Source organism: Helianthus annuus, chromosome 13, assembly GCF_002127325.2.
Source record: "Helianthus annuus cultivar XRQ/B chromosome 13, HanXRQr2.0-SUNRISE, whole genome shotgun sequence".
NCBI classification, from domain to species: Eukaryota; Viridiplantae; Streptophyta; class Magnoliopsida; order Asterales; family Asteraceae; genus Helianthus; species Helianthus annuus.
In genome coordinates this window covers 41,900,693-41,920,317 of record NC_035445.2, presented here as the reverse complement: position 1 = coordinate 41,920,317, position 19,625 = coordinate 41,900,693, and the positions used below count along the sequence as shown (strand labels likewise).

Genomic DNA, 19,625 nt, shown 5'->3' with positions numbered 1-19,625 from the left:
AAATTATAGCAGTAGCACACTCAAATTAAAGAGAATAAAATGCTCGTTGATACGATCTAATTTTTAAAAGGAAATATTATCGTATAAAAAAGTTATACTCGTTTAAAAATCGTGGGAGAGTGGGTTTATGAGTCACCAATATTAGATCTTCCTATTTTGCCCTTCCCCATTTGTTTCTCTTATTTTTTCTTACGTGATTTATAAATTTGGGAACCATTCAATCTCAACCAATAGACTTGCTTGATCAAATGTCTATGTTCATGTTCTCTGCTACACTACGCACAATAAGAATTCTTCTAGATGAACTTTTCTCGATATTTATAATATAACCTCATGCGTAAGTCATTGTGTTTTAGTTGTTTTAACCATTTGAGTCCAAAATCAAAAAGTTAACGCGCTAAGTCCCTAATCGCTCATTATATAACGTTTTGAGTCCCTGTGTTTTAGCGGTTTTAATCACTTGAGTCCAAAATCAAAAGTACAAGTGTTAAAAAGTTCAACTCAAAACGTTATAAAATGAGTGGTTAGGAGACTCAGGACATTAAATTTTTTGATTTTGAACTCAAGTGATTAAAACTACTAAAACACATGACTCAAAAAGTAATTTACTCCATAAAATATAAACTTAACATTCAAATATTAATCTAATCATTATTTTCCGACAATCTCTATCCCATTCCTTGTTCTAAGTGTTGTTAATTTTAATATAAAACACTCGATGTTTTGTACTTTTTTCACATAAAACACTCTAGTTACTCTAATTGGGCCGGTTTGACGTTAAGATCTTGGATGTGTCTCAGCTTGTGGGCATGTGGCCTAGGGTGTATATACCTGGGCTTGTTTCCCGAAGATGGGCTTGTTTGTTTCAGATCTTAATGAGCTCTTAATGGATGGTTATTGGTAAGATATTTACTTTTGAATGGTTAAGTATTATACTGACTCTTAATGGTTGAGACTTCTTACTGGTTCAGCACTTACTCATTTAGAAGTTGTTAAACAGCCCCTAAACTAATTTGTCATCGATGTATGCTCAGACGAGCCGATCATAAGCTACTCCAGCTTAACTCATTGAAATCTTGAACCATACTCGGCTTAATCAAGCTTCACATAAACTAAAGTTTATTCAAGAAAAAGCTCAAGCCGAGCATCATACACCAAATTTGATGGCTCGTCTCATAAGCTTTTCAAGCTCGACTCATCGTCGAACCATACTCGGCTTAAGCAATCATAAGCTTTTCAAGCTCGACTCATCGTCGAACCATACTCGGCTTAAGCAAGCTTCACATATACTAAAGCTTATTCAAGAAACGAGCGCAAAACGGGCTTCATATATCAAGTTTGTTTATAAACGTGTAAGCACAAATATGCATGTGTCGCTTGTACTTTTATATACATTTACCACTAATTCAAGAAGAAAAAATAATATAGAAAACTTAAAATGAAAATGTATAAACAAGTGTTGGGTTTTAATGGTATAAATAAACCCCCATACTTCCTTGTTTTGACACTTTTAACCCCTATACCAAAAACTATTTCATTTTTTTCTATACCCCAGCTATAACAAGACCTCTAGAAAAAGTCCGCATATGTAACTCTTTTTGCTCAAAAAGTACGGCATTTTCAACACGAAAATATGCCGAAATCTAAATCACCTCGATTACTGCATCCGAAATGCGATTCGGGAGACCATCGACCTCGGTTACTGCATTTTATCAAGGATTAAAGATATTTGAGCCGCCCATGTTGATGGCTGTTAGAATTGAGATAGTTGTGATCACACCAAGCCATAATAAAGCTGACCCTGCAAATAATTTACATATCGGTCAATGACTCACTCAATGCAACAACTAGGGGTGTGAATTTCTTACACGACCAGAAAACACGACACAAATGTAACACGGAATTCGCGGGTTTAGGTTTAGTCTAAACGGGTTTGGGACCTGTTTAGCTAAATGGGTCGGGTTTGGGTCAACCCAGTTGGTTTGGCGGGTTGACCCGTTTAACCCATTTAGTTATATTATATTTTGTTAAAATATGTTTTTTTGTCATAAAATGAATTTGGGTGTGTATTTTAAACCATAATAACTTAAAAAGAGAAATGGACATAAGATTTTATGTTACATTTACATTTGTGCTTTTTGTAGTAAATTTTAGTTTTATTATATTAATTTGTGGAAAAAAATTAGAACATAAAAAGAAATTCAGGTTGAACCGTGTTCAGGTCAACCCGCGAAAATTCGGGTCATGTTCGGGTTCATATATATGAAAAATGATTTTCGGGTTCGTTTAAAATTTTTCGGGTTCGGGTCGCGTCAACACGACTCGTTTAGCACCCCTAGCAACAACACACATGAATCAAACAAATCATATGAAGTACGGTCAATGGTGAATACCTCCTGAATCAGAACCACTATCAGCAGTCGCAAAATCAGATGTTTGACCGGAGTACGTTTTAGTTGACTTCGTATTATTACTGTTTACATTATTTAAGGTTTCGGAAGCCACTATTCCTTGAAACTCTTCACTGACAATAAAGGCTGCTAAAACATCCATGAACGATTCTTTATCGGAAGAGGGCTCATATGTAGTGCCAGCTGATGCTAGTTCCGAAAACTCGTCGTCTGATGCATCAACGTCGGCTTTGATTCTTTCATCTTCTTCGTCTTCAACGTAAGCTTTATACGTGAGTCTAAGTAGGATCTCTCCAGTGGGCCCCTTGTTAAACGGTCCCAAACCTCCTTGAAGAGTCACAACCCTGTCTGTCGGTACTGTGTCTTTTAACGATCGTAGGTCAACCTAAAAAGATGACATATTAAATTGTTAACACGTTGAATAATGAACTAAATAGATATCGGAGTGTTTGACCAAAGAGGTTACCTCTCCTGCACCGACGGTCAAGTGTATAAATCCAAAAGAATCCTTTACTTGTACTGACAATTTCTGGTTTCTCGGGTCAGTAACTAGCATACTGAAATCCTGCCATAAAACAAAGATCATCAAATATAGTGTAAAGAAATTCATTTTTATACTATCTTAAATATGAAAGTTGGTGGCTTTTACGCCATTGCCACTCCTACTATCAAACTTTGCCACAATCACCTCCTCTGCTTTGAATTTCCACCATAGTTGTTACTGGTGAATATCGATAAGGAACCTATATGCTACATAGCGATGGCGATAAGTAGCGGGCAGCTATTTTATAAATAGCGATACACTAGAAAGAAAATTTAAAAATTTTATATGTATATTATATCAAAATACCCTGGTATATATATGCTATTTTACATGTATATTTAACAAAAAACTAAAATCCAAATCCAACTATTTTATAGCTATATTTAATTGCTATTGATGGTAAAACAAAAAAAAAACAAAAAACAAAAAAAATTGTCGCTATCTATCGCTACAGCCCTAATAGCGAGCCTAGACCTATACGCTAAGTAGCGCGCTATAGCGACCGCTACACTCGCTGTTGACAATTATGATTTTCACAACCACACCTTCATCTTTCAAACTTTTCCAACACCACCTCTCTACTTTGCTTTTCCACCATCACCCCCTAATCTTTTACACATTTCCGCCACCACCCCTCTACTTTTACACTTTGCCTTTTTTAGACTTTGCGTTTTTACCCCTTGCACTATTACTCCATTTTTACACCCGCTCAACTTTATAAAATTGCAATTGTAACCCCTAGACGACTACTCCTACTTCACAAATGTCAATGCATTGTCTTTCACGAAATGTCTTAGGCACTGTGTTTACACATTATGTTTTACACTTTTTTGTAATTATGTTTTACACATTGCGTTTTACGAATCGTGTGTTGTCTTACCATGCATTTCCACACTAGTTGATATAGAAGACGTAGAGTATGAATTTCGTAGTGATGAAAATCTCACCTGATTCCATATTGGCTGACCAGGAGGGCCAATTATAGTTGTTTGACTGTTCTTTTTACTATGTATCACTTGATCTTCCAGGCGTAGTTCAACATATGGATCTGTTTTTCCTGTAAAAAAATAAAATCATGATAAAGGCTTATATCTAGTGTGTATTTGTATTACATACTTAGGGGTGTGTTTGAATGTCCCGCTTGCGGTATGCGCATATAATGTATATATGTGTGGGCCATCGGGGGGCAAAAGTGAAAGTGCACTAATTTTAACGTTATTTTACTAATTTCGTGAAAATAACGTTAAAAGCTGAGGACGGTTAGTCATGCATCATGTGGTGGCGTTGATAGCTGAAAGACAAAAGGGTACATGCAGTCATGCACTAATCGGTCTTTGTCCCAATTGATGAGTGTTATGTGCCTTATGTCCAAGGCTTGATGCAAAACTACTATCAAGTCGGGGGTCTCACTGGAAGCAGCCTCTCTATTCATACGGGGTAAAGGTAAGGCTGTCTACATCTTACCCTCCTCAGACCTACCTTTGCTTTGCTATTGGTGGGATTTACTGAGTATGGTGATGATGACTTAGGGGTGTGTTTGATGTACTATCACTCATGAATCATGATTGCTACTCAGAATGGATGAATAAGATAAAAAAAATGCTAATAGTAGTGATATATAGTAAATATAAATAATCTAATGATACCCACCGTAGAAGATGTAAGAGAGTTTTCGAGCATCAACAAGAGTGACCGAAAGTTCGCCAGCAAAATCCTTATTTCCTTCTTGCATTTCACCTGACTTGAAGTCGTTTTGCACCGGACCAACTGTCTTTCCCTTTTGAAAGTCCAAGACAATTTTATTAGGCCGCACGAATAATCGGGGCAAATCCTCCGTCAAAAGTTTTTTCAAAAACCTAAGAATATCAAGAAACATCAAATAAGAAAGAAGAGCATATAGTAAAGCATTTGATAGATGGCATCAATTACTAAATAAAGACATTTATACATGAGCATATAGTAAAGAATTAATATAAAACTAAGAGGTGGCAACTTCAACCCATTAGATTCAATATTTTATTTTAAAATAAATTTGACACGCAAATTATTTTAAAATTGTTCAATACTTTAGATATAAAGTAGCTTCATGTCAATACCAATAAATACCTTTTTTGACCCATCACCCAGACCGTCTATTTTGCCACCTCTAGAACATCGTTATTGATAGCGAATAACGGACGATAGCGAGAAGCTACCTATATGCTATGTAGCGATAGCAATGAAATAGCGGGCGCTATTTTATGTTTAGCGACACACTAGGAGAAAATTTTAGAAATATTTTATATCTATATCATATCCAAATAAGTTGTTTTATACTTTGTTTTCTATGTATGCTTAACAAAAAACCTAAAATCCTGCTATTTAATACCTATAAAATCCCGCTATTAATATTAATGCATAAAAAAACCTAAAATCCCGCTATTTGCCCGTTATGGAGGCACCAAAATCAGATAGCGACACATGAGTGCTACGCTACGCTATTCGCTATAGCGCTATTAATAACTATGCTCTAGAATAGAATCATCATAGATATACACAATGTCTAAATCATGATCATAAGAAGAAGCTACTTACATCGAGAGTACAGGGATGGCTGGTATCACATATGTACATGCAAGAAAGAGCAAAATGATGAATATGTATTAGTATTTAACTTAAGTCAACAATCAAATGATAACTACGATTCAGAATGGTATGGAATATTAACTAAAATTATAAATGTAACAAAATGGCATACCCATTAAATTGAACAACCGAAACGGTAACAACTCAAACTTAATTTTGGGAAGTGAGACAAAAGCCCATGAAGCAGCTCCAACCCAAGGCTCAGTGGGAATCAATCTAAGTTTAACCCAAAGTTCTCCATCAATATCAAAGTCCCGAATTCCAACCGGCACCTTAATCGGAATTATACCAAATTTCAGTGTCAGCATTAGAAGCATTTGAGCACCACCAGTGTAACGAAGACCAATTTGGTACCTTTAAAAAGTAATACAATAAACAGTTTAACACAGAAGGTAACTAACAAGTAGGGGTGTTCAAAAATTCCGGATCCGAAAATCCGTATTCGAAATATCCCCATATTTTCGGATTCGGATGTGTATTTGTATAACAATATTCACTATCTGAATATCGGATATCCGAAATTTCAGATACGGATTCGTATAACAATATTCACTATCCGAAATTTTCGAATATCCGGAAACCTGATAATCTGATCTTGAACCCCCCCTACTAACAAGTAACAACTTAAAGATAAAGTTTAAAACTTCGCGAAAAAACTCACTGTAAATCATCGTTGCTGCGTGAAGTCCTGCGCTCGACATTTCTAACAACAAACGGCTCATCCCCGAGTGAGAACTGTTTTATTTCGACTCGTTCGACATAATCGGGCTTTTTTAAGTCATCGATAACGGGCTGAATCAGCCCGATTACCCAATTCTCGAGCCCGCCTCTATAAACCTTCCATAACTTCCCCAACACCATGTTGACCCACTCAACAGATTCTTTCCTCTGCAAATCTTTTTCAAGAAACAGCGAAAAACTTGTGGGAACTTGTGGCCATATTCCGAGTTTTCCTTCATCGTTTTTGTTTTTCTGTTTTCGCGATGTCCAAAGCTTATCAAACACAACCCCACTAATGAAAAACAAGACGAACATCCCACCGATATTTTTATTAATCGGAGGTAAAGGGATCGGGTGTATGACCCCGAGTTGAGTTGTTAGTTTACCTATAACAGGGTCTTCTCTAAATCCACTAAACTCATTAGAATAACCTAATTGAATTGAATCACTATCTTCATCAAATTCATTACGAATTCGATTCTCTGAGTACGTTTTCAAACCCCTTTTAACCGAATTCGCAATATCAATACTCACACTTTGGTTCCTGCCATCAAAGGGAACCATACAACCCAAAATCACACCTCTGTTTCTTCTTCTAAAATCTTTTCTTCCACTAAATGAAATTGGTTTCTCACATGGGCAAATGGGTGGTGATGACATCCACAAAATCTTGGAAAAATCAGAACTTGCAGATAAAGATTTATAAATCATTTTTAACTTAATCTAAAACTCAACTCACATGGAAATTGAATTGGGGGAAAAGGGTTTCAACTTTCAAAACCCTAAAAATTATAAAAACAACAGAAGCTAAATTGGTGTGTCAAGTTCCAAGATTTCTATATGGGAATGTCTAAAAGTTCAAGAAAACAAAACATAAATTATAATTAGAGCAAAAAAAAAAAAAAAGCTAACTTGAATTGGGGAAAAGGGGTTTCAAAACCATAGAAATTACAAAACAAAAGAAGCTAAATTGGTGTATCAAATTTCAAGATTTTGATATGGGTATGGCTAAAAGTTCAAGAAAACATAACCCAAATTGTAATTAAAGCAAAAAAACAATTGAATTGGGGAAAAGGGGTTTCAAAACCCTAGAAATTATAAACCAACAGAAGCTAAATTGGTGTGTAAAACTTCAAGATTTTGATATGGGTATGGCTAAAAATTCAAGAAAATGTAACCTGAATTGTGATTGGAGGAAACTAATTGGATCAAAGTCGTCAGAAGCAGTTATGTGATTTATTGCCAAGAAAGTCGGCGGAGATGTGATCTTGCAAATCCCCAAAAACCAAAAAAATGGGTATAAGAAATCGTGGCAAAACAGGGAGATGGGAAAAAACGATATACACGTGGGCGGAATCGACGCGGGGTTACTTGAGACGTATGTTTGACCCGAGACTAGTGATGGATCTTTCACTTCTATGGCCCCAATATGATTTGAATATGATGTTGGCCAGGATTTTTTTCATTTAAAGCCACAAAAAAAGACATTGTTTTGGCTTGATATTACATTCGAAAAAGAGAAGTGTTGATACGATTGTAGCCGTTTAAAAAATAATAATAAGAATAATAAGTTATGTGATTGTAAATGTTTGTATGTAAATCAGTGCGTTTTTTAACGTTACTTGGCGGGATTTCAATGGGTATTTGTCTAATTCGTTATAATTTTGGTGCGATACTGACATTCGCTACAGTTGTCAACGTAAGTTTTACATCAATCATCAGAAATTATAAGAAAGAATACTGGTACCGATGATATTCAAGTGGTATAAGTACTCAATACAGCTTATAATACCAAAAAAAAAATATTTTATTGGGAATACAATTTCATTTTCAACAAAAGTTATGGAAGAGCGTTGGCATAACTATAGAAACAAATATCGGTATTGGTACCAGTGTTGTTTTAATACAGCAATTCAGTTAGTTAGTCATTGTAAAGAAAAAAATAAGTATGGTTAACCCGTTTGATTTTTTAACAAAACTTTTATCGGGGCGTAGATAAAATTAACACGTCGCAATGGTGTATTCAAAATTTTATAACGCGTTATATTATATTATTCAGATGACGAAAAAGGTAAACAGTTTCACTTTATTTGGAAAAAAAACTAAATGGTAATAGAGTTTTTTGTGACATATATGTTTTTGCTTCGATCACGTGTAAATTACTATTCACAACTTGGTTTTAAGAGAATTTTACATTAAAACGTAGATAAATTAAGCACGTCGCAAAAACATACTCAAAAGTACACTCAAAAGTAGTAGCAGTAGTTTTAAAGTAGAAAAACTATTTTACCATCTAAAGCCTATACAGGTTTAATTCAAAAGATACCCAAGTTTTGTACCTACAAACTATTTGAGTGTAGCGCTTACGTTGTTACGTGAATAGGTGTATGGAGTTGATAAAAAAATCATGATGTAAAAGTAGATGAAATCATGATGTAAAAGTAGATGACAAAATGATACAGTATATAATTTTGGATGACTTCAATATCCCTCTTTGTGATCCTATTTTGCAAAATTGCAAGTTGATTGTTGGTGAGACCGAATAAATGAGTTAGTGTGATCACAATTGTAATTTCCACCCAATCATTTGTAAGGGTTGCTCGGGGCATCCTTGGTACCCTATGCTGTTTGTTCAGGTATTACGGCACCGTCGCATGTAGCTCGGGTAGTGGAATCGGCGAAGGGGACCAAGTAGTGTATGTAGTGGCGGAGCCACATGTAAGAGTGGGAGGCGGGTGCCCCCTTAAAAAGATTATTGTATTTTGTAGGCAAAAATCTTGATCGCACCCCTTAAAAGTTCAATGAAACCTTATGATCACCCTCAGAAAATAAATCATGGATCCGTCAATGAATGTGTGTCGTTTTGGGTGCGTGGGGAAACAGATTGAGTATGGGGTGATGATGAGGTTGTCATCGCTGATTGGTTGGTGTCATTTAGGAACTTCTCCATGGGTATGCATACCAATTGGATTACTTATCCATAGGTTTGTTTAAAAATAAAATGGCTTTATCCATCATTGTATCATTTGAATATTTTGAGTTGAGTTGATAGTACCCTGAGGATATATGTCATGTTAAATAGAAGCTAGTGATAATTTCTATATAGAGGTTAGACCATGTGTAGTGGTAACAACTTATAATGCCCTCACCATGGGGCATTATCCGACACGTGGTGTCCTAGTCAGCGATGGGGCATTATAGTAAAAGTAGCGTAGTGGGGCATTATGCCAATAACCCCCATTCAATCATTTCACAATCATTTCACAATTATTTTTTTAATTTAAAACATAAAAAACTTCATTAATTTAAAAAAAAAATTACATTACTTGAAATAAAAATAAAAATAAAAATAAACTGAAAAAAAAAACTGAAAAAAAAACAGAAAAAAAAAAACAGAAAAAAAAACCGAAACAAAAAAAATAAACTTAAAAAAAATAACATGATCTAGAGTCCATATTTTTCTCTAATTTTTTGGCGACGCATTTGCGCAAGGATCAACGCATCGCCTTGTAGGTGGTCGATAGGTTTGGACAAAAACTCAATGTCCTTTTCCATTTGCCTCGCCTCTTGCATCTCGTTAATTTTTTTGGTTTCGGCCACTCGTTCCTTCATAATCTCATAACGTTGGTGGCCGAGGTCGCGAATGTCTTGGAGACGACGGTTCATCTCCTCGAAATCTTCCTTTAACTCGAGATCGGAAGACGACTCGGCCGTTTTTTTCCCGGTTCCCTTTCTTCTACCGGTGGGTCGGACCAACTCTTCTTGAATTCCCTCGTCAACGTCCACCGCCTCATTTAAGTCAACATTGCGGGCATCCCATGTCGGAGTTGACGGGTCAACGGAGGATGATGTTTTTGACCTTTTAGCCCGATGTCTACTACTAGACGTCATCGGATTAACTACCGCCCACTTTGGACTTTTTCGTAGTAGCTCCCAACACTTATAGTACGTGAAAGGGCATTTTGTCCTCTCGAACTCCTCCAAAGTCTTCGTTAAAACCCCACGTCACCTTCACCGCTCGGCCGATTATCGTAGTTACGTTGAAAGACTTCTTGGAACGCATGACACTTGTTGTTGATGTCGGTCCATTTGCTAGAAATGGAATCTTTGTCCCGATGTTCGCCTTGACCCCACGTGCTAAAGAAGAGTGCACGAACCCTATCCCAAAAAACCGGACCCGTTTGAAAGTTTGCTAAAAAAAAAATTATAAGTTGTATGTTAAAAAATAAAGTAACAAAATAAGTAAAATATATATATATATATATATAGGTAGAGGATCCTGTAAAAAGTGCTCAAAGTGTGAGAAGTGTAAGAAGTGTATTATAACACTATATATAATACTATATAACACCATATAAACACCGTATAACAATATGTAACAACATATAATACCATATAACACTATGTAACACTATATATCATTATATAACAAATATAACACTATACATCTATCATAGACATGCTATCAGACAACCTATAGTGTTATATTTGTTATATAATGATATATAGTGTTACATGGTGTTATATGGTATTATATGGTGTTACATATTCTTATACGGTGTTTATATGGTGTTATATAGTATTATATATAGTGTTATAATACACTTCTTACACTTCTCACACTTTAGGCCCTTTTTACACTATCCTTACCCTATATATATATATATATAAAGTGGTTACCGGTATCTTCGTCCTCCGAAATGTCGAGCCACGCCCGAGTCAACGTAAATTCCTCTTCCTTCGTCCATTTAATGATATTTTTTGTACGCCGTGGTGCGTCTTTTTCCTTCTTCTTATGCGACATTTTGCCGCGTTTCGATGTTTCTTGCACCGGTTCGGGTGGCGTCTCCGGCACGACTTCCACATCGGGTTCGGCTTCGGGTTGTGACGGTTGAGACCCGCCGGCTTGACCATAGCCGAAAGTGGGAGGAACAAACGGAGGGGCGTCACTCAAGTAAGCCGCGTAAGTTAAAAAGCTCGGGTCCATGTCTTGAAGGTTATACGGGGTTTGCGGTTGGGTTGTGTTCGGGTTCGTGGGTCTTGCGGGGACACCAAAAGGGGGGCGGTAAAAATTAGAAGAAAGTGTGTTTTTTTTATAAAAATTAGAAGAAAGTGGGAGAGAAAATAGGAGAGAAAGTAGGAGAGAAAGTAGGAGAGAAAGTGGGTTTTTTTATAAAAAAAGGTGAGAATGTGGGGTATATATTTATAGTGGGTAATATTTTAAAGTAAAAAAAAATTAAATAATATGACCGTTGTCAACGGTCAAAAAGTGGGCCCCTTCTCATTTTAAGCGTTTTAATTAAAACGCCGGACCAAATTTTTTTCGAAAATAACGCCCTATAACGCCGGGTGTAGTGGCATATGGGGCGTTATAGGGCGTTTTAATTGAAAAAATTTTAAAAAACACGCCCCATTACATATGGTCTTAGTGGTGATTCCTATAATTTATTTACTAGGTTATAATCTCGTGTATTACACGGGTTGAATAAATAAATTTTATATACTAAATAATAAAACAATATATCTTTAACAACCTCTTTTATTGCACGAGTTGAATAAATATAAGTTCATACGTTAAATAATAAAAAGTTATATTTATAAGAACCATATTATACGGGTTGAATAAATATCTATACATATAATAACTAATTTTATATACCAAATAAAAAAGTTATATCCTTAAAACCGCTTGTTTTACACGAATTGAATAAATGTAATATTGTTTACCAAATAATAAAATAGGGGACCGCTAAAATGAAAACCACATCCAGTTGTAAGAACCGCGAGAACCACTTTCTGACCATTATATTTCCAAAATGTATGGATGAGATTAAAAGTAGTTAAAAGTAATATTAAATTCTTTTTGTCTTATTATGTCTTTAATATTTTAATCTAAAAGGGTATTTAAATAATTTTGTTTTTTTTTGTCTTATTAGTTTTATTGTTTTTAATTACATTTTTGTCCTATTTGCATTAATTGTTTTTTTCCCTAAAATAAGATTTTCTTTATTAAAAAACATTTTGAAATCAGATTTTTTGTTAAAAAAATTTACGCGCGTTTTTTTACGACTCGTTTTTTACGCGCGTTTTTTTACGACCCGTTTTACGCTCTGTTTTTTCACGCCGTTTTTGCGACCGGGGTTTTAAGTGCCGTTTTTTAGGCCCGGTTTTAGGCGCCGTTTTTTGCCGCGCCGTTTTCTACATCACGTTTTTTACAAGCCATTTTTGCGCCCCATTTTTTACGTCCCGTTTTAGCGTCCCGTTTTTGCGCGGCGTCTATACGGCCCGTTTTACGCGCCGTTTTTTTACGCTCCGTTTCTTTTCACGCTGTTTTTTTACGCGCCATTTTACGCGCCGTTTACACTTTTTATGTTTTACGTTAACCTTTTTAGACTTTTTACGTTTTACGTAAAACTTTTTACGTTTTACGCTTTTCGTTAAAACTTTTTACGTTTTACGTTTTACGTTAAACTTTTTACTTTCTACGTTTTACGTTAAACTTTTTACATTTTACGTTAAAAAGTTTACGGTTTACGTTAAAAAGTTTATGGTTTAATTTTTTTTTTTTTTACAAAAACTTTTTTACGCAAAAACGAACGCACCCAGAAATCGCAAACTCGGGAGATGTCTCAGATATATTGTTATCATCAACGACTAAGGGGGGAAAACCAACAACATCAAAACAAAGTGTATCTCGAAAAAAAAGGGTTTGGCTCAGATTATCCGATAATAAAAAAGGCTGCAAAAGTGGGGTTGCAGGTTCAAAAAACCTACCATCCGCCACCCTTGCCGCGCCATCGTCATCTAAATTTACGTTTTTTTTTTCATCATCGCCGCCCAAAATCGACCATATCAAAACCCACATAATCAAAAGGTAACCATGCCTTGATTTCGATATCTGTTCAAACAAAACCCAGCAAAAGGTAACCTGTTCAAACATTCAAATAATTCACAAATCACCAAAAATCACTATCCAAAAATCACTGTTGTGATTCAAAAAATCACTATCCAAACATTCAAAATTACTGTTGTGATTCGAAATCACTATCCAAAAAATCAGTGTTCGAATCTATTCAAAAAGGCACCAGATTCAACCGATTTAAACATTCAAAAGGAACATAAACATCATTCAAACCCAGATGGAACATGAACATCATTCAAACCCAGAAGGAACTTGAACATCATTCAAACCAATTTAAACATTCAAAAGGAACTTGAACATCATTCAAACCGATTTAAACATTTAAAATGGCAGTAGCAAGCAAAATGACAGTAACAACAAACCCAAAAAAGAAATAGCATTCACAACTTTACCAAAAATCATCAAAATCACCATTGAAGTAGATAAATCAACAAGTGGTGACAAAAGGTCCAGTCGTCCAGAAAACCACCACCGATCTCTGCACAAAACCCCCCACCAATCTCCCCACAAAACCACCACCGCCTTCCGCCTCTGTACAACTCCCACCAAACCACCGCCCCCACCACCGCCTTCCGCCTCTGTTTGGGGCCACCGATTCAGATCTGAGCAACCCTAACCCATTTCTAACCACTGCCGCCACACCCGTTCAGATCTGAGCAACCCCCCCATAAAGTTTGACGGTGAAACGAAGAGAGAGAAAGTAGAAAGAGGGGGTAGCCGGGTGGTAGTAGTGATCAGATGGTGGTGAAGCAAAAATAGATAGAGTTTACCAGACTTGTGGCCAGAGAAGGAAGGGGTACATGGGGGAGGAGGGGCGGCATAAACCAATCACCAGCACTATTCTACGAGCCCCGGGGTTATCGGTGTGCATGTCCGTCGCCGGAAGCCGCTACAAACAGAGAAGAGGGGGTGGCCAAGGGGAGAGAAGATGGCGGTGAACGAAGCTTGGGAGAGAGAGAAATGAACAACTTTTTTTTTTGGGGGGGGGCTGATGATTTATGTCTGTAAGTCAGACTAAAAGGACATATGACAGGTTTTAAGTAAATGACCAATATACCCTTTGAGGTGGTAAAATCTGATTGGTGGAGAGTGGTTCTCACGGTTCTTACAACTGGAGGTGGTTGTCATTTTAGCGGCTCCCTAATAAAATAATACATCTTTAAGAAACCTCATTTATTACACGGGTTGAATAAATGTAATTTTATATACCAAATAATAAAAAAGTTACATCTTAAAAAAAATATGTGTATTACACGGGTTGAATAAATGTAATTTCCGTTACTAAATAATAAAAAATATATATCCTTAAAAAAACCTTGTGTATTGTACGAATTGAATAAATCTAATTTTATATATCAAATAATAAAAAGTTATATCTTAAAAAACCCCATCTATTACACGGGTCGAATAAATGTAGTTTTGTATAGTAAATAATAAAAAAGGTATATCTATAAAAAAACCACGTGTATTACACGGGTTTAATAAATCTAATTTTATATACCAATAATAAAAAAAAAAGTCATATCTTTCAATATACTAATGGATTATACTCGATACGCGATGGATATAGTGATTGTGAAGATGGTTATTGAAAAGAAGATATGTTATTCAAGAAGCAAATCAACATCTATTTGAGTGATAAAAATGTTGGAACCAATTCCGACAAATTGATTTATAAATGCTTACAATGAATGATAGGTGTTACACATTAATGTTTTATTATATAGTATAGTATAAATATATATTTATATTGATATAAATAGATTATTATATTGTAGTAAAATTTGTTAACAAAGTCTCAACAAATTTAACCCTTTATTTAAAAGTTGTAAATGTAACGAAATCTCAGTAAATTTAACCATTTATTTAAAACCTGTAAATGTAGAAATGATAAATAATATTAGTTAATTTGATTATAAGTTTCGTAAAATCTATTTGATACCAAACTAAACAAAACGTTCAAATATATAGTTAATATCAAGAGTAAATTACGATTTTGGCCCCTGTGGTGATATCACTTTTACCCTTTTAGCCAAAAAACGAATCTTTTAACATCTGAGCTCACACCGTCTTTTGTTCTAACCCTTTGGCCCCTACCAAAATGGTTAGAAAAAAAGACGTTGGGGTCCAAAATGGTTAGAAAAAAAGACGTTGAGGACTCAAATGTTAAAAAATTTCTTTTTGGATTAAAAGGGTAAAAGTGATATAACCACATGGGTCAAAATCGTAATTTACTCTAATATCAAATTAGATAACTAATTTTGAATTTGAAGTAAATAGATAAATATAAAAGTAATAATTAAACTAAATAATATTTAGTAGGAGGATTATCTATAATTAATTAGAAGAGATTAAACTAAAATAATAATTATCTCAAAGTGGTTTCTTTTATTATATGTATAGATTAGGAAAAAGTGATCGGTGATTTTTATCATCTTAAAAAGAATTACGATAAATCTATCTTGGTAGGGAAAGAAGTTTAAAATAAATAAAATAATAAAAAAATAAGTTTAATAAGTTCATAAAAGTTTAATAAGTTTAAAAAATATATAGATACAAATATTTACATTTTTAAAAGTATATTTTACAACTATATAACATGCATAAGATCATCCCTAACTCGCGGCTTTTCACCCAACAAATGATAACTAGGCATCAAAAGGACTAGGAAGGCACTGGCGACCGCTACCTGACTTCCATGTGGGGTTCGTTAGCGAGAAGTTCGTACGAACGGACAAGTTGTTACATGATGGGGTGGTTTGGGTTAAATATATCTTTTTAATATTACATTCATTTTTTTATGAGTTCCTTATTTTCTTTTATTCCAAGTCTCTGGCTATATGATTTTTTTAAATTAGAAAGATGTTAGTTTCTCTATAGCAATTTCAAGAATTAATCGGTCATCCGTATTCATAAGGTCCATTTTGGGGGCGTTATGTGATATGTGGCATGCCATGTCACCACGGGGCTTTATGAGGCGTTATGGAAATTGAGGCCGTAGTCATAAAGGCCCTTTGTCATTATTACTCATTATTTTAATTTTCATTTTTTAATTAATTTCTAAGTTTTTTAAAAATAAAATTCATTTCATTGAATAAAAAAGAGTACAATAAAATTAAAAAAAAACATTAAACTAGAATACAAAAAAATTACACAATCAAAGGTTATCTTTTTTTCAATCCGCTCCTTTTGTGCCAACGCCATTTTCAAAGCTTTTCCCGTTAAGTGGTTGTGCGGTTTCGAGTAAAACTCAAAGTCGTGAGCCCATTGTCTATCCCACATAATCCCCGTAACTTCGCGGTTCTCCTCCATACGTTTAGTACCGAGTTCGTGTATGTCTTGAAGTCGCTTGTTTATTTCCGGAAATGCGTTACTCATATCCGTTCCCATAGACATTGACAACGACTCGGGCTTTTTCGCCCGCCTACTTCTTCCGAGCGGTCTTGATAGCTCTTCCATCGGCTCGTCATCCGGAATATCCTCGTTCACCTCGGTGTTTCGAGCATCGGAGGTTGGCGTTTCGGGTTCACCCGACTCGTTTGTTTTGGACCTCTCTGACGGCCGTTTATTTCCCGACCGACCACTCGGAGTAGAGATGTTGGCCCATTTGGGGCTATGGCGAAGGATTTGCCAACACCTTAGATACGGGAAATGGCCATTAGCATCCGTATACTCAACCAATACCGCTTGCGTAATGTCTTCGTCCTTGCTTCCATTTTTCCATCCGACAAAAGTGCGTTGGTACACGGTTTGAAAGTTCGTGCATTTTTTGTTTATATCAGTCCACTTGCCCGATATAGAGTCCGGTGGGCGGCATTCGTCTCCTTTACCCATGAGATCGAAAAAAAGATCTCGTATTCGGGCCTAAAAAACGGTTTTACTTTGATTGTTTGCTACAAAAAAGATATAATGTTAGTCTAAAATTTAAAAAATAAAAACAGAAAATAAATTAAAAAAACTAAAAATAAATAAAAACAGAAAACAATTAAAACAGAATATATAAACTGAAAAAAAAAACAGAAAATAAATAAAAAACTGCAAAAAACAGAAAAAAGGAAAAACACAAAAAACACAAAAAAAAAAAACAGAAAAACAGAAAAACATAAAAAAAAATTTAAAAAATATACCTATAGCCGGGTCCTCCGACACATCGATCCAAGCGCGGGTTAATGCATACTCCTCATCGGACTCCCACGATATCACATTTTTTTCGCTCGGGTGGTGGTTTCCGCTTTCTTTTTATGTGGCCGTTTTCTTTTTTGCGTCTCCGCTACTTCGGGTTGTGTTTCCGGAGCAACATCGGGTTCGTGTAGTGGGGAGCCGAAAGCTTGAGCTGACCCGAACGCTTGAGACGACCCCATTCCATCGGTGTTTTGATTCGGGTTCCACCCATAGAGATTTGGGTCCCATGATAGCGGTTGGTTCAAAAGATTCATGAACCCGGGATTTTGTTGATTGTAATCGAGAAAACCAGAGCCGAAAGGGTTTGGTCGAGTGGGAACCAGCGACACAGGGCGAGTAGGATTACCACTTTGGTTTGGGTCCGCACTTGATCGGGGAGGAATGAAGCCACGGTTGAATGGATGCATTGTATAAAAAATTTAAGGATTTCTAAAAAATTGGTAGAGAGAAAGAGTGTTTGAGTGTGTGTGGATTTAAAAATATAGGAAAGGGCTATTATTTAAAGGAAAGTTTGAAAATAATTGAAATTTTTTTTATATAAATGTTAGGACTGGATTTTTATGACTTATGATCCTTACATGTGATCCTTACATGTGATCATAACCAGTGATCCTTGTTTCTTTGGCAGATAGTGATCCTCAGAAGAGTTCCAGGATCAGGATCACGGAGCATCCTAGGGATCCTCATACTAACGATTGTTCTCTTTGAATTTAATGTTGTTTTGCAGGAATTTCGAGTAGGATCCGCTCTTAACAACGTAAACAAGGAACCTGTCACGCTACTTTGGCATATGCATAATCAAAGATGGACGTTGTGGATAATATGGAAACTCAGCACAATTTAAGGGCGATAATTTTGGCTAAATTTACTTCTATTCTTAAAGGGGTAACGAGCTAATAGTTAGGTTATTTACCTAAAATACGACCACACACACTTGTATAAGTAGCACTCTTCAACATGCGGAAGACACAACACATTTCTCACACGCTTTGACACACGATACTATAGTGATCCTTGTACTTAGCTCGTTACCATCCGAAGTTGTAAAAATATTGTTTGTTATATTGAAGCTTGGTGATCGGTAGTTGCCATCACCCGAGGTTTTTTATGCCGGAGATCATTCATTGATCAAGGGCTTTTTCCTCGTATAAATCCCTGTGTCACTTGTGCATTTTACATTTAAGTGATCCTTCACTTTGTTCATCATACCAAGCATCATTCCCCGTTTACATAAAGTTTGGTTGCATTATCTTTAAGTGATTTTTGACCAAAACAATAAATGACCGTTTTACAACGGTCATAAACAAACAAAACCTTTCAAGTAACGCCGCTATCCACATCGCGCTTCTCAAAATTTTTGGGCCATACCGCCCTTCGTGGCGGTGTACTTGGGCGCTTTCCGGTGCTATGTGGGGGTATAGCGCCCCACTACACACTGTCTAAAGAAGATGAAGTTGCGCGCAATAAAAAAAATCAAAACCTAATACGTGAACAATAATAACTACCATTTATAAAAGTAACTACCATTTATAAATATTCAGAATAGACATGAGAAAAAAAAACATATCATAACTAAGTTTGTAATTATTGTTAGATAAAAATCTGAAGTTAAAGCATAACAAGATATTACTTTTCAAAAAAAAAAAAGCATAACAAGCTATAATTAAATAAGAGTCAACAAAAAATCTGAAGTCAAAGCATAACCACTTATAAGATATAATCAAAATAAGAGTTTAATGACAAAGTTTAAACAAAAACTTAGCGAGAGCCGTACTTTCAAAATCTAAATTAGTAGGGGTCCTGTTCTTATTCTCTATTTTACAGTACAAAAAAATATCAGAAATCTTCGCTAAAACTAACAATACGAGCGAAAAACTAAACCTATCAGTATATAACAATAATAATAAGGTTATAAGTCTTAACTTAAAATTATACAAAGATATTCTAACTAAAAAATATTTAAAATATATAAAGACATTCAAGCTAAAAATATATGTATATAATATTTTTTTAAATTAATGGATTTCAAATCAATTTTTTAAAATTTTAAATTATATACAGACATTCAAGCTAAAAATATATGTATATAATATTTTTTTAAATTAATGGATTTTAAATCAATTTTTTAAAATTTTAAATTAATAGATTTCAATTCGGGAAAAGAGACTTTATAACAAAACTTATATACAAAACATATTTAATCGTGAAAAGGGATATATGA

At 35.2% G+C, this 19,625-nt stretch overlaps 1 protein-coding gene across 1 annotated transcript; it reads right to left on the bottom strand.

The window, feature by feature from the left end:
- Window positions 1–1,330: 1,330 nt before the first annotated feature.
- Window positions 1,331–7,694, bottom strand: LOC110897742 (extended synaptotagmin-1). Its single transcript, XM_022144474.2, has 8 exons — window positions 6,242–7,694; window positions 5,693–5,934; window positions 5,530–5,548; window positions 4,606–4,811; window positions 3,903–4,012; window positions 2,878–2,976; window positions 2,394–2,796; window positions 1,331–1,801 (listed from the first exon to the last, which is right to left on the bottom strand). The coding sequence occupies exons 1-8, from the start codon at window positions 7,009–7,011 to the stop codon at window positions 1,713–1,715; spliced, it is 1,938 nt and encodes a 645-aa protein (XP_022000166.1). The 5' UTR covers window positions 7,012–7,694; the 3' UTR covers window positions 1,331–1,712.
- Window positions 7,695–19,625: the final 11,931 nt, after the last annotated feature.

Coding starts and splice junctions, on each gene's coding strand:
- LOC110897742 (XM_022144474.2), bottom strand. CDS start 7,011: ATGATTTATAAATCTTTATCTGCAAGTTCTGATTTTTCCAAGATTTTG. Junction 4,013..4,605: donor ACTCTCTTACATCTTCTACG/GTGGGTATCATT, acceptor ATTTTTTTACAG/GAAAAACAGATCCATATGTT. Junction 2,797..2,877: donor TGACCGTCGGTGCAGGAGAG/GTAACCTCTTTG, acceptor TCATCTTTTTAG/GTTGACCTACGATCGTTAAA.